This window comes from Equus asinus, chromosome 5, assembly GCF_041296235.1.
Source record: "Equus asinus isolate D_3611 breed Donkey chromosome 5, EquAss-T2T_v2, whole genome shotgun sequence".
In the NCBI taxonomy this organism is placed as follows: Eukaryota; Metazoa; Chordata; class Mammalia; order Perissodactyla; family Equidae; genus Equus; species Equus asinus.
Genome location: NC_091794.1, coordinates 77,363,808 through 77,379,044, shown reverse-complemented (window position 1 = coordinate 77,379,044; position 15,237 = coordinate 77,363,808). Strand labels below are relative to the sequence as shown.

The 15,237-nt window shown below is 47.4% G+C and overlaps 1 protein-coding gene across 4 annotated transcripts in view; it reads right to left on the bottom strand.

Moving 5' to 3' along the window:
• The window catches only part of LRRC41 (leucine rich repeat containing 41), a 45,297-nt gene that overhangs the window by 2,503 nt on the left and 27,557 nt on the right, over window positions 1-15,237 (bottom strand). For 2 of the 4 annotated variants that reach the window (XR_011503415.1, XM_014827874.3), the window contains exons 1-5: window positions 14,700-14,898; window positions 11,074-11,160; window positions 10,349-10,419; window positions 3,398-4,541; window positions 192-452 (exon numbers count right to left, since the gene is read on the bottom strand). Coding sequence is in view for 3 of the 4 variants with exons in the window: in XM_014827874.3 (XP_014683360.1) it covers window positions 192-452; window positions 3,398-4,541; window positions 10,349-10,419; window positions 11,074-11,160; window positions 14,700-14,898 (1,762 nt within the window). In the remaining variant the exon portion in view is untranslated. Of the gene's footprint in view, window positions 1-191; window positions 453-3,397; window positions 4,542-10,348; window positions 10,420-11,073; window positions 11,161-13,248; window positions 13,382-14,699; window positions 14,899-15,237 lie in introns of those variants that run through there. The other 2 variants (XM_070510003.1, XM_070510002.1) reach the window with 2 other exon arrangements.

Here is a 15,237-nt window from a genome sequence, read left to right as displayed (position 1 = left end):
TGGGCTGTGGTGGTCTGGGCCCTGTCCAGTCTGGTTACCTTTAAGAACAGTAGGCCCTAAAGAGGGAACAGATTCCAGATAAACCAGGAATGAGTGGTAGCAGGCCTGGATTAGAGGTCTTCCCAGTTTCCCCACACAAATGCACCTGCACATTTGTGTGGAGACACACACATGCACACACACTGCTTCACCTGGTATCTCCTCATCCCCAATTATGTGGCTAGGGGGCCCTGCATTCCCTGGCACAGCAGGGTTGTCCCTCTGGCTGGGGTGGTCGACACGAATAGAGAGGACCCGCAGCAGGGGTAGGGCTCGCACAATGGCACGTGTCAGCTCCAGGATGGGCAGTGGTGAGAACAGATCACTGAGATGCAGGGCACGGAGTCGGCATCCAGCCTGGGCTGACAGGGCCCGCAGGCTGTCCAGCAGGCGAAAGATGTTAGAGCCCAGGCCTATGGCAGGAAAGAGATTAGGTCAGTCGTGTGGGAGTGCCAGCAGGAGTAACATTCAGAGACAACTCCAAATATTTCTATTGATAACTACGAAGTTTCTTAAGCTTTGGATCAGATTTAAAATCATTTGTCTCAACTATTGATCCATCATCTTGCTTTTTCCTCAGGTAACCAGCAAACTGATGGCTACTGTACTGGGCCATGCCCTCAAGCGTCAGTCAGGGTGAAGTCACAAAACAGAAAATAGGATGTGGTGGGGCAGCACGTGGCTGCCAGCTGAATGATAGGCCCAGATAGCAGCAGAGGTCTCTGGACTTTTCCTGTGGGTCATAGGGAACATCTGAAAACTAGGCAGGAGAGTGACACTGACCCAATAGGGAATCTTTAACAGATTCATTGGGTAGGAATGAGGCAGAAAAGGATAACCACATCCCACAGAAGGAAGTAAGACCCAGAACGGTGAGGGCAGTTGCTTAATGCCACAAAGCAAATAATTCCTTGGAACCCACTCCCTTATCTCTCCTTGGACTTATGCTCCTGTTGATTCACTAAACTAAACTTTACCCAGCACCTAGTAAATGTTTTCTTGCTAGACAGTAGTGAGCAGAAGATAATTGTTTCTGCCTGTATAGCCTGATAATAGCAAAAACTGGGAAGTATTTGATAACATGAACATGGGAACTGGGGAAGTAGAGTACTGTGGAAGTACAGAGGATGGGTACTTAACACCCAGTCCAACTTCCATCAGTAAAGGCTTTCTAGATGAGTCCTAAAGAACATAAAGGAGACAGGCTAAAAGGAAGGAGAAGAGTGACAGGCAGAGACCCCTTATATTTGCAGAGTTCTCTCTGCATATATAAAGGCCTGAAAGAGAAAGGGTGGGAGGTTCCAAGAACGGAAAAATATTCAATGTGGCTGATGTGTGAAGTATGAGGGGGAAAGTGTTCAAGATACGACAATACAGGTAAGCAGGGGTAAGAACATGAATGATCCGCTTAGTAAAATTAAGAAGTACGGTGACGGGAAGCCATTGAGAGGTTTTTTAAATGAATGAATGAATGACATTTGCATTTTTGAAAAAATGCTTGGGCTGCAGTATAGACAATGGGTCTATGGTGAGTTGGAGTTAGGAACTGTTGACATGATGAGTCCAAGTGAGAGAATGGTAGCCTGAATTAAAGATGTGGAGATAGAGAAAGGGATTTGAGAGAGATTGTAAAGACAGGACCTGGTAACTAAATATGTGGAGTGAGAGAATCCAGGTTCCTTTTTGGGCAACTAAGTCACCTGTGATCTTATTGACTGAAAACAGGAGGAGGATCAGTATAGAGGGAAGAAGATGCATTCAGGTTGGGAAGGTTATGGTTTATGAAGTGGTGCTATGTAGTAGTCAGCTGGATAAATGGGTCTGGAATTTAGGAGAAACTTGGGCTAATGTCTTAGAATGGGGAGCCTTCAGCATAGTTGGCCTTTGAAACCAAGGGGATGGACAAAATTGTCCAGGAAGTGTGTGTAATGTGGGAGAGCTCTGAGGAACTCTGAATGTTAAGAGAAGTAATGTCCAGAGATGGAGGGGAAAATCAGAAGATTTTGAGGTAATTTCATTTTGAGAAATGAAAGTTTCTCATGAAGAAGACACTGCTTAATAGCAAATGCTGCCAAGAATTAAGTAAGATGAGGACTGCAAAGTATATATTAGACTTAGCAACAAGGAGGACCTTGGTGACCTAGGTCCTCAATGCAGTAGTGGGGGTGTCAGCAAGGCTGGAGTGGACTGTGAGAAGAGACAGTACAGTGACCCTTAGGTTGTCCATGAAGGACAGGAGAGAATAGGACAGTAATTAATACAGGATAGAGGGAAGTGGTGGTAGTGGTTTTTGGTGGATACTTTATTTGATGTTTAAATGGTGGGGGAGAGACAATGGAGAGAAGGGAGGCAACATTAAGTAGTGGTAGAAAAGCATGGACTCTGGAGTCAGGTTGCCTGGGTTTGAACCCTGGCTCAACAATATACTAGCTAGGTCATCCTGGGCAAGTTCATAAGGTTGACTTCATAAGGTTGTTGTAAGGGTTAAATTAGTTAATATAATGAGAATACTTAAAATATGACATACATATTAAGCAGTATATAAAAATTAATTCTTATTACTAAGGCATTTGAGAAACAAGCTTTCCTAAGAAGGTGAGCGAGTATGGATCCAGAGCACATGTAGAAGAGTTTGTCTTAGATGGGACAGCAGTCTCTTCCATTGTGGTGAAGGAGGAAGGGATAAGTACAGATGGCGGAGAGTTTATAGGTTGGTTAACATTAAGTTGAAGGATTTATGTGTGATGGCTTCTGTTTTCTCTGTGAAGTAGAAGTAGGAGTTGAGGTCGTCTGCTAAGAAAGAAAAAGGAATGGTTTGGAAGTGGTAGAGTATGAATGGGAGCCGGTATGTGATTTTCTCTAGCAGTGCTCAGCAATGTAGGCAGATTGCTGGCTTTAGCCAGAGTTGAAGTTTGGCTACCTGGGCACAGCCAGGTGAGAAATAACTGAGGACTGCTTTGCAGTTTGCTGGTCTGATTAAAAAAAAAATGTGTCCCACACCTCCTTGTTTGTACAGCTGCTTTGATATGACTGGTGGGATCCAACCTCAGCCCTAGCTGGGCCTGCATATACTGTGTTGCTCCCACCTGCCCTTGGACTGCCTACCATATCTAAAATGTACTTTCTTCAAGTTCTTACTGCCTCTCAGAAACCCCTGCTTCCAACTGTAAATCAAGCCTATAGACCTCATCTTCCTTTTCCCTAGCACCAACAGTGTGCCACTATTTCATGTGTGTGCCTTCTGCCTCCCTGTGGGGCAGGCAGGGCCACGTCTCCAGCTTCCCATTCCCCTCCACAGGATTGGGCAAACAGCTGGTGCTGTTGGGAGACCCAACCCCTGCCCCTCCAGAGCACTCACCATTATAGGAGAGTGTGAGGCTCTCCAGAGACACCCAGGAGCTCAGCAGGTGGCACAGTGTCAAAGCCGCCTCCGTGGAGAGCGGAACTGTGAATAGCTCCAAGGTGGAAATACTGCGGAATCTTTGGGAGGCCTCCAGTGCTGGAAGCCCCAGGCAGCTGGGATCTGATCCATCCAAAGCTCCACAAGCCACTTCTCCAATCTCCATCTCTTCCCCATCCTCCTTCTCACCAGCCACAATGAAAACAAAGTCATACAGGTCTTCAGACTCTGCACCAGACCCCTGACGGGTGCGAGTACCCTTCTTCCCTGCAGCTCGCTTAAAACGCTTTAGGGGCTTAGGCTGGGGGGCTGAGCTAGCTGGAGCCCGTTTAGATGAGGATGTGGAAGAGGAGGCAGAGGCAGAGGAGGTGGTGGCTGGAGCAGAGGGTGGCCGCTTGGTGCCAGGAGCCTCGTGGGAGGTGGCTGGAGGGTGCAGCTCCCTCTTAGGGTCTGTCCCACCTGCTGTCAGGCTCTCCTGTGTGCTCCGGCGTGTCACCCGAGTGGGAGGTACAGCTCTGGCTGTTTGCTTGGCTTCACTCTTCCGCCGGGAGGCCATCAGGGCTGCAGCACATCGCTCAGCAGCATCCCGGCGAGGCCGGCGTGAGCCTAGCAAGAGGGATCCTTCATCTCGGGATGGGGCCCGGCCTCGGGAGGCTTCTCCACAGAGGCGGCAGGGTGGGCCACCAGGGCCTGGCTGCCAGAAGCCAGCACTCATGGTAAGAATAAGGATGAAAAGCGCTGACTCAGGCACAGGCCAGGAGTACAGCGACACCTGGTTGACAGCCCCATGGTGAATAAGCTGATGCAACAGCTGCCGAAGTGACTGCTGAGCAGCCACATCAGAGAACAGCAGGTGGCGGAACTTGAGGGTGTGCAGGGAACTGGCCAGGGTCTCCAGAACCCTGCGGTTGGGCTCAGCCACCAGCTCAGTTGCACCCTGCAGCATGTTGCAGATGGTGAGCTGACGGACATGGCGGGAGCTATGCAGAAGAGGTGAGAAGCGCTGGTCGCAAAGACGCCTGTCAGAAGATACATCAATGGTCCCACGTAGAACATGGGAAAAAAAGGCCTCCATAAACTTGGCTCGCCAACAGGTCACACTCTGAAAGCAAAAAACATGCCAGATAACTGATACTAAGAGTGCTACCCATGGAACCGTCATCCTCCCAGTTTCCTCCTTTCCAATAGCTAACTATTTACTGAGCCAGGCAACATTCTAAATAATTTATATAAATTCATTTAACCCTCACATCTTTGAGGTATCTACTATTAGCCCTGTTTTACAAGTAAGAAAACCAGGGCACAAAGGGTGTTACTGCCTGTGGTTACACAGGTAAGGGATAGAATCGAAAAGATTTGAACCCTGGAAATTTGGTTCCAGAGACTGTTGTGCTATAGTGACTCTCAAGTGAAAGAGTCACTCAATCTTGTAAATTCTTCCATGTTTGTTTCTAGAACCTGACTCCAATTTTCCATTCTTGCCACTACCACCTGTGTTCAGATCCTTATCTCACAGCTAACTACTTCATTAGCTTCCTGATTGCTCTCCCTGTCCCATTTCCACTCCCAAACTTCTGCTCAAGTCCATTGGATTCATCTTTGTAAAACACCTCTGGTTACATTATTCTGCTTAAAAACTCGTAATGTCTCTCCAATGCCTAGGATTAATTTGAAGTTCCTCAGCCTGCCAGGGAGCCCTCTGCCTCCCTGAAGCTTTATCTTCCACATCTTGCTCATGTGAATGCTTTGCTCTGGCCAAATTGGTCACCTCATTGACCCAAACCTGCTTTCTATGTCCTTTCCTATATCTGCCAGGAACGCTCTCTATTGGTGGGCCAAATAGACTCCCTAAAAGGACCTGCTAACATTTCATCCTCTGAGGCTGTGAGTCTCAGCGTCTGTCTCTATAGCCACCCTCCCACCCCGCCCCCGCCAACACCTCGTTGGGACTCCTGATACTCTGACTACTCAGTCTTGGACATTCGTAGATATGTCTCATGGTGTTGTCTCTTTGCCTATGTGCATGTCTTATCCCAACAAGATTAGAAATTCCTGGAGAGCAGGGACAAAATCTAAGATTTCTTTGTTTTCTCCAAGGCAACAGTTATTTGCTTTGATGGATATGAGACTTCATCTCAGACTATTCTGATATAGTTAGAAGAACTCTGAATGCAAATGGTTTTCAACCTTTGGTGCACAATGGAATTTACCATGGAGCTTTCCCTTTTTTGCAAAATTCATTCCAGGTGCCCAGACTTGGTGATTCTGTTATGTTACATCAGAGATAAGGTCCGTTGCATCTTTATTTTTTAAACCTACCCCAGATGATTCTGATGTATGTCAGAGATTAGGAATTACTCCTACCTACCCCAAAAGCACACATTGAGACAAAGACTTCCCTAAGTCCCTGTTCTTTCGTAATGTGCAATAGAAAGTCTGCTTTGATACAGGTGCCAGCTCTGCCACTATATTCCGGACCTCTCTGAACCTCTTCATCTGTAAAATGTGGATTATATCACCCCCTTCACAGGTTTTTTGTGAAGATCAAATGAGACAGTGCAAATTAAGACACTTTGTAAACTACAAAATTCAAAATGTTGCTTCTGTTGCTGCTAAAGATAATAATCAGTCCAGATGGGCAATGTGGAATGGACTTCATGGAGGCAGAGCCTTTTAAGCAGGGTGCTTATTCAGCTTGAAGTAAAGGTAGCCTGCGGTTCCTTAAGACTAAAAGACACTTCTCTTTGATACCCTGCCTCCATGCATTCCCTCATACCAGAGTGACCCTCAATTTATATCTGAGGTCGTTGGCAGGAGCTGGGCCTCTTGTTCTCAGGCAAAAGTGTCATTCCCTTGGTTCCAGCTCTTCCCCAAGACTGCCTGCTATGGTAATAATTAGGAATGATTTCTTCATGCTTGAGCTAACTGCATGGCAGCAACAAGAGAGAAGGACCTCTCTTCACCAGCAGTAGTGTGGGGGCATTAGGGGTGCAGGAGAAAATACCTGGCAACCAAATCTCTACTGAGCCTCGAATGGAAGCAGAGGGTATTCCTGAATCCTTCAAATCCTACCTCACTCCGGCACTTTTCCTACACATGTGCTGGCCTGTGCTCAGCTTTGAAAAACACTTGCAGGTAACCCTAGCAAGGCTTCAGCTTCACAGGTGAGAATCAGATGGTTATTATAAGATCTGGGTCTAAAATACGGACAAAGATGTGAAGCAAGATATTGTGGCTGTTTCTGACCATAAGACATGTGGAACGTAGTTTAGAAAACTAAATACTGGGCTTTTTCAGACATTTTATTGGTTGACGAAGACAATGGGAGAGAATATTTGAAATTGGAACACCCCAGACGTGGTAACTGCAGTGAGAGCAGCATGACAGTGATTAGAAGCACTCCAGAGCCAGACTGCCACCTGAACTTGAACCCTGGGTCTGACATTCATGAACTGTAACCTTAAGCAAGTCACTTCACCTTTCTGCCTCAGTTTCATCATCAGTGTAGTGAGGAATAACTGTACCTCCATCATAGAGTTGTGAGGATTAAATGAGTATGTACAGTTAGTTATGACAACTCAAAGGCTTCTTTCTCACAAGTTAATGCATAAGCAGACAGCAGTTCACTGCATTTTATTCCATCACCACCTCTTAAAGAATCTGCGCTAAAACTTCAAGCTGACAAATACCTGAGAGATCTAGTCCAAGTGACTCATTTTGTGGACTTGTACACTGTAGCTCAGACGATGCAAACTGATTTAAATCCTTTTGGGGTGAGAGTAGGGGGAATGAGGCACCACTAAAGAGATGAAATGACATTTTCCTACCAACACAATCCTTGGCCCACCCGCAGTGGGCTGGCAGCTCAGGCACTGGTTGGGGAGGAAGTATGTGTACACACTAGGGAGGGCTAAATATTTTCTTGTACTAAGCTGTTAGAGCCAGTAAATGGTCATAAAGTATATATTGTCCACTGTTATTTTTCTCATAACAAATACTGTTTGTGGAAAGATAAGAAAATCAAAGATCATGTGTAGAGCAACTCTGGAGTGTATATGTCTATGTGAGTAGCTATAGATATTTGTTTTTACAATGCTGAGACAATTCTGAACAGTTTCAAATGCTGGACTTTTGTAACATCATACCGCCATGTGAGTAAACATTTTTACCACCGTGTATTTAAATATTTTCAGAATAGACTTTATTAATATTTTGAAAATATGGATGTACTATATTTAATATTTCCTGTATTATTGAATATTTAAATTGTTTCTAGCTTTTTTTATATTAAACTTTGCTGTAGTGAGCATCTGGAAATCTTCATGAATATCTCAAATTTTATATACTGTAAATTCTAAAGCAGAATTTCTAGTCAAAAATTGGAATATTTTAAAGACTCTTGACAATTATCACCAGATTGCCCACCAAGAAAGTTATGACGTTTCTGTTCCCACTAATAGCATATTAAAATGCAAGCTTCACCCCACCCAGGAATTACCTTTTAAAACAAAACCAAATCAAAACAAGACTTTACTAATTTAGGAGGTACAATTTTACTTTCCCATTTTTTTATTGAGATTGAACATTTTTCACTTTATTGGAGATTTTGTATGTTTTGTGACTTGTCCAAATCTTTACTCATTTTATTCTACTGGGAAGTTCACCTTTGTTTTATTCTCTGTATCCCTTTGTTTTGCAAATATTGTTGCAAACATTCTTTCCCACTTTATGTACCTTTTAAATTGTGTTTATAGTGTTGGCATTTTATATGGCCAAATATGTCCATATTTTCTTTTTTCCTGCCCATTTAATAATTAGCACTCTCCATCCTGAGATTACATAACCAGTCACCTTTATTCTTTTTTTAGTTGTTTTGTGCTTTTACTTTTTACAATTTAATATTTAATCCATATAGAAATTGAGTATCTTGTAAAGTGAGGCTCTAACTTTATTTTTTCCATATGGTTAACCAATTACTAGAGAACCATTTATTGAATAATCCTTCACTTCCCCACTGCTTTGTCTCCAGAATATCTATTTTCTATAGATCTCTTAATACACACACTAGTACTACACAGTTTGAAATACTGTTACATAATAAGCAGCCAGGGGCTCTATTCATCTTGCTCATCATTGTAACCCTAGAACTTAGCGTAGAGCCTGGAACTGAACAGGCACTCAGTAAATGTTTTCGAATTATGAAGTGAAGGTTACTGTCATGCAGAAGACATCCTCTGGAATGGATATGCTCCAAGTCAGGACTTCTGTCAGGGTGGCTGTTAGGTCACCAAGCCTGGGGCTTCCTAAATGTTCTGAAATGCTCTGTGACAAGATAACAAGTAGACATTCTTTTCCAGGAAGCTTGAGATAATGTTGGGAAAAAGGATGTCTCCAAGAGAAAGATCATACAATCTCCATCACCTGCTAGTCAGCCATACTGCTTGGGAAACACTGGGACAAAGTGAATCTCATGTTTTTTTAAAGGTCACGGGAAGCTGTTACTGTTTTCTAATATTCTTGCACCCACTGCTCTTTCTCATAAGGCCTAACTCCTGTACATAGTGCCTGAAGATTTTGTTGGGCCTCAGTGTCAACACACTGAACTCCAGGGTTGCGTCCAGATCTAGAAGTGGAAAAGCTGAAGGAAAGGAGCTGAACGTTACTGAACCCAGTGCATCCCCAGAAATAAATCCCCAATTCCTGATGTGTTTTCTTGTCATTTGGCCTCATTTCACCATATAAAGCCCACTTCAAACATGATGTATTTGCAGATTTCCCTACTGTACTAGTAGTGCCTCAAGATTAGGGATTGTGTCTGTACTTCCAATATTTAGCATAAGAGCTGGTGTGTAGTAAGTTTTAGTAAATGTTTATTGAAATCAATCTGTTTTGTCACCTAATTATGGAGCAGCAAAAGAAATTCTGCTTAAATGAGAGCTATAGTGAGTTATATCTGAATTAATGAATAACAGAATCTCACGGCTAAAAGGAGTCATCTTGTCCAACCTCTCTTACAATGCTGAATTTCCTCTACAATACCCTTGTGTCAAGTAGTTATCCAGTGTTCCGAGTAGTATCCAAGTGTTCTATTTGATGGGAAGTTTATTACCTCTGGAATTAGCTTGTTTCATCAGCAGTAAGCTCAGAGTTTAAAAGTTCTAATTCAGTTTAGCAAAAATTTACCCTCCTTTAGCTTCTACCCAGAACAAGTCTATTAATCCCTCTTTCATGTGAAACTATTCAAATATATCAAGACAGTTCATGTTCCCCAAGTCTTCTCTTTTTCAGGAAAAACATCTCCAGTCTTCCAAATGTGACTCACATGATGTGGCTTTGACTTCTTTCTCCATATTCCAGGGGTAGCCTGACCACTGCAGAGCCAGGCAGGTCTATCATCCCCCTTGTCCTTCAGCCTATATTATAGTTACATTAGTTCACACAGCTCAGGGTACAGTCATTATATGAGTGGCTTCAGCACATTGTTGACTAAACCCCTTAATCTTTTTTATATAAGCTGCTGCTAAGCCAGACCTCTCCACCCCCTACCCTGAGGTCATGCAATTGGAATTTTTTAGACTCAAGTGAAGAGTTGGTTTATTCTGTTAAATTTCATCTTGTTAGGTTTGACCATTGCTTCAGCCCTGTCAGGACCTCTATGAATCCGGGTTCTGCCATTCATTGTGATCACTACCTTTCTCTGTTTTGTGTCACCTGCAAACATGGTGAGCAAGCATGGCAGTGACAAAGGCCAAATAGGAAAGAACCTTGTGACAAGCCCTCAGAGGCCTCCTCCTAAATTCATTCCATCCTTGTCCCTGTACTTTACCGGTAACCAGCTTGTGTTTGTGTGCTATTCCTGCTTTCCCTGTGCTAAGTCAGGCCAGAGTTCTATCTGGTGCCTTAACTTACTTCCAAACTGGAAGGCCTTGTCTTCATCAGCTCATCCCATAGTCGACGCCAGATGGCCTGAGTGGAGAGGCCTGTAGGGAGAAATATCACATTTACTTGGCTGCTCCTTGGCCATGCATGAAGTACATCAGCCTTTTAATGTTATCCTTCTCTGGGTTCACAGGAGCAATATGGCAGAGTGGTAATGAGCACTGGCTCTGAAGACAGACTGCCTGGATTTAAATATCAGCAAACCACACTCTAGCTGTGTGACTTTGGGCAAGTTAATTTTTCTGTACCTCAGTTTCCTTATCTGTAATAATAGCTATTTCATAGAGTTCTTGAAAAGATTAAATTAGTTTCTCCAGATAAAGTGCCTACGACAGTGCTTGGCACATCAGGGGTAGTTACATAAATGTTAGCTGTTAACAGATATGTCCAGTGAGGGGTTTGGGAGGCAACTTGGTAAAAGAGAAAAACTAAGATTCAGAAGATCTAAGTTCTAGTCTAGCTTTGCTATTAACAGTGGTATGCCTGTGGTCTCATTTTTATTAGGATAATAGAAATCATATACTTGCTTTGTGTTTCATAGGACACTGTAAGGAATTAGATAAGAAAGTAGGTGGGAGGGCACTTTTTGAAAAGCATGAAGTTCTATACAGGTATCAGGTGTAATATTTACCTGAAGAACATTATGGTGCCTTGCTTACAATTACTGACTGAGAAAGAGACAGTAAGACACTCACCTTTCTTGAGGGCAGTTTCCTCAATCCTCTCCAAGTAATATATATTGAGCAGAGGTAAGATGCTTTGAAGTATTGGGCCTGGGAGAGCTACAAAAACCAAAACACAAAATTTACTTTTTTCTCCCAGGGTTCCAAGTATTATTTATCCTATTGGAAAGGAAAACAGAAGGGCACAATTCTCATTTTACCAATTGAACCTGTGGAAGCTAACCTAAATCCAATTCAAACTCTGGTCCACTTATCTTCAGCCACATAGTTGGCAGCCGGAATTTCGGGGGCATGCACATCTTCAAGGGTGAGATAATACCACAGAGCAAGCTGATAGGCTCATTTAGGAGCTGGTCAGTTCACTTCTGCCCAAGCATAATGAACCATTCTGCATTTAAAAGGTCCTATTGAATATGTGTGATAAACAAGTCCTTCATAATCTAGGACCTACTAACTTCTCCAGCTCCTGCTTTGCCTCCTACACTCCAGCCATACTAAACTACTTGTTTCATTTATATCTAATATGTTACGCTGCTTTCTGCGTCTGTGCCTTTGTCATGCTGTTCTCTCCACTAGGAATGTCCTTGCCACTTTCAGCATATCAACTACTCATCTTTCAAGTATCATATGCCCTTTATTAAGCCTTTCCTGAATTCCCTTCCCACTCTTCCAGACTGACCACTTCCATTCTTTGGGCCCCTACCATACCCTGAACTAGAATTTTCCTATAAAGAATAGAAATAATTAGGCTCTATACTTTAAATTCAATACATCTTAAAAAGAAAACCTGCTCTTGCTGACTTCCCTAGATCTGAGAGGCATTATAGTACTGTGGCTAAACAGGTTAGTCTCGAGAGTTAGACAAAACTGGGTGAAATCCTGATTGTACCACTTAACTGTGAATGCTTGGGCAAATTAAGGTCTTTAAGCCTCAGTTTCCTCAATTTTAAAATGGAGATAATAATAACTACCTCATAACATTGTTGTGAAGATGATAATCTTTTTTAAAGACCATGCCTGGCCATAATCTCACTAAATGTTGTCTATTATTCTCATACTGTCAATAGCATCTCTGGCCTCCCAAGAACAAGTCTAAGATCTTGGACTATCTAAGAGTAAGGAAAATCTTCCAAAACTTCATTCCAAGACCTCCTTTTATCTTTACTTGTGGAGTAACCGAATCTTGATATCCAAGAGTCCAGTACAATTCTTTGTACACAGTAGGTACTCAATGTACCTGATGAATGAAAGTGTTAATTCCCTAAGATGTTGCACTAATGTAGGCTCTCTACTGCATTCAAGGTAAAGTCCAAGCTCCATATCCTGGCATTCAAGGTACAACATACCTAGTCTACTTAAGTTTTGTATCCTTTCCTGCTGCCTCTACTCACTTTCGCTCCCTCTCTCCCTACACAAAGCAACGCTAGTCCACCACCTCCAGGACGCCTTTCCTGGCTGTTAGCCCACGCTGAGACCTTCCTTCAAAATAGCACTGCTTAGCAGGCCTCTTACTTGGACCTTCTAAGAGGCCTAACTTGATTCAGCTTTTTCTGTGTGATTGTTTACCTGGGCTAGACCCATAGGAGCTCTTCCTCCTCGGTCCCTCCAAACTTCTCCTCTCTGTTTAGCCATCCCCTCTCACGGCCACAGCAATGCTCATCCCCTATTATGCACAAACTCCTCTCTTCCTTTCTCCATTCTTAAGCCAGGCTCTTCCTTGCTTCTTTCCAGCCTACATTTTAATGCTTCCCCTTCCCAACTTGGGGCCTCCACACCCAGGCCTCTTCCCTCCTAGCCAGGTTTAGCATCCTCAAAGCTCCAGGCTAACACGGCCACATCCCTCTGCCTTCTTCCACATTCCCCAGGACTTTTCTGAGCCCCCTGTCCAACTCCACGGAGAATTTTCTCCCATTCCCCATGGGTCAGCTGACCCTTCTCAGCTGTTGGGACAGGGCCTCCACAATCCCCTTCCCCCGCCAGGCCTGAGGACTTCTATGCTTGGGCCTCTTCGGAATCAGTGCCCCACCCCCTCCCCAAAGGCCTTCCCTCGTCCTGAACGCTCTCCACGGCCGTGGGCCTTATTCCTGCAGGCCCGGCTCCCCAGACTCCATGGCCTTTTCTCCACATCTGCCTCCTCACCGTATAACCCCAACCCCCCATCCCAGGACCCCAAGCCTCAAGCCTGACCTTACCGGGGCCTTCCTCCTGGCAGTCACCAGCACCGCTCCTCCGGAGGCCTGACCAAGGCCCGGGCCTTCTCTCCCGCCACCCTCTCCCCCTTCCCGGGCCCTCGGCGGCCGGGCCTGCCATCTCCTCACCCAACTTCAGCCCTGGCCTCCGGGCCCCACCCCCTCACACCACCAGTCTGTCAGGCCCAAGGCCTCCCCGTCCCCGTGCGGCCGGGCCACCCCCCGGCGCCCTCTCTTTCCCCTCTCACCCCTCACAACGCCGCCTCGAGTTTTCCCCACCAGTTGCCAGGCTGCGACCGGCGGCGCCCACCCCACAGCCCTGCCTCCTCGCGCGCGTCTGGCTGCAGGCCTCCTCTCCTCCGTGAGGGGCCCAGCCCGGCCCGCCGTGCTGCGAGGCCCACCGGCCGGCCTAGGCGGTTCGCCCTCCCCGGCCCCTCCTCCCGGTGCCGCGGGCCGCCCGCCTTTGCTGCTCAGCCTGGTGCCCTCAACCAGAGCCCGGCCCTTCGCTCCCGGGCGCCCTCAGGCCTGGGGCCGCCTTTCACTCCCATTCGGACCAAGGCCTCCTAGCGGCGACGCGCCCCCTCCCAGTCCGGGCTCCCCGGGCCGTGGCCCCGCCTGGGGCCTCCTCGGCCCTTCCCGCCTGTCCGTCCTTCGGGCCTCCCTCGATTGCTGACCCGCTCCGGGCCTCTCTTCCCCCGCTCTCGGGACCTTCCTCGCTGCTCAGGCCAATCCGAGTGGCCTCCGGCGCTCCCTGCCCCGCCTGTCAGCCGTCGCTCAATCCCTTTGGCGCCCGAGGCCCGGGTCGTCAGTGCGCTCTCCTCAGCCCCGGGCCATCAAACAGGCCTCGGCGCCCCGAGCCTTTCGGCCTCTCCCCCAGCCCCATTCCCTCGCTCTCCGATGCACGGGGCTACCCACGCCCATCGGCCTGGCCTCCGCAGTCTCGGCCCCCGTGCTTTGCGAGGCCGATGCTGGAGGCCCCGCGCCGGCCGTCAGGGTAGGTGGCTCCAGGCCTGGCCTCCTTGCCTTAGGCCGGGCCTCCCAACCTCGGCCCCCGCCCCCAAGCAGCAGCTCCATCCCTGCCCGTCGGCTCGACATCCGAGACTCCTCCGCCCGGCCCAGCCCGAGTGTCAGTTCGGTGCCCTCGGCCTGGCCCTTCAGTCCAGCCTCTGGCGCCCGGGCCCTGCCTGCTTCGGCCCCGACAGGGCCTCCTGGCCTCGCCCCCTGCGCCCCTCAGCCAGGCCGCGGTGCGGATCCACCTGCCGGTTTGGTCCCCGACTTTACTCTGCCCAGCCCGGTCAGTCACGGAATTCATGCTCCGACTCGACAGTCGGGCTTCCAGTGCCCCGGGCTGGGCCTTGCCCCGGGCCTCCCGGCCTCGCCCCCCGCGCCCCCCGGCCGCCGGGCCGCCTCCGCTCGTTGCCAAAGGTAGCCCCTCACCCCGCGACTTACCCCACACCCCGCTCTCCAGAACCCCCATATGGGCGCTCACCGCCCGCCCGCACAGCTCGAACAGGGCGGGGGGAGCGCTGGGGCCCGAGGCCGAGCTCTTCGCTGGCGCCGCCTCCCGGGACGTGGCCTCCATGGTCGTTGCCGCCGCTACCTCACAGAACCAGCAACTCCGGGCGCGCCAGGCCTCGGGCGCCGCCATCTTGGGGAGGTGCGCGAGCCCGAGAGCGGCACACGCGGGCCGCCATCTTGAAAAGGTCAGCAGTTAGGACGGTTCCATCAGCGTTGTGGGTAAGAATGGCAACTGCGCTAAAGGAACATCGAAGAAATCTGCAGACTTCTCAAGCCTCTCAGAAGCTCATGTTTGAAATAAACTCTTAGATCAGTATATTTGGGCCTGGAGTGACTAAGGGGATATTTCCTAGCAAATCCTTCTCAGGTGCAAATACCAGCTACCCCTATCCTCTGCCTGTGGACGGTAGTACATGCCAATCGGAGCGTGTGTTCGCGACCACGACGAGTCTGCCGCACTTCCGGCCAG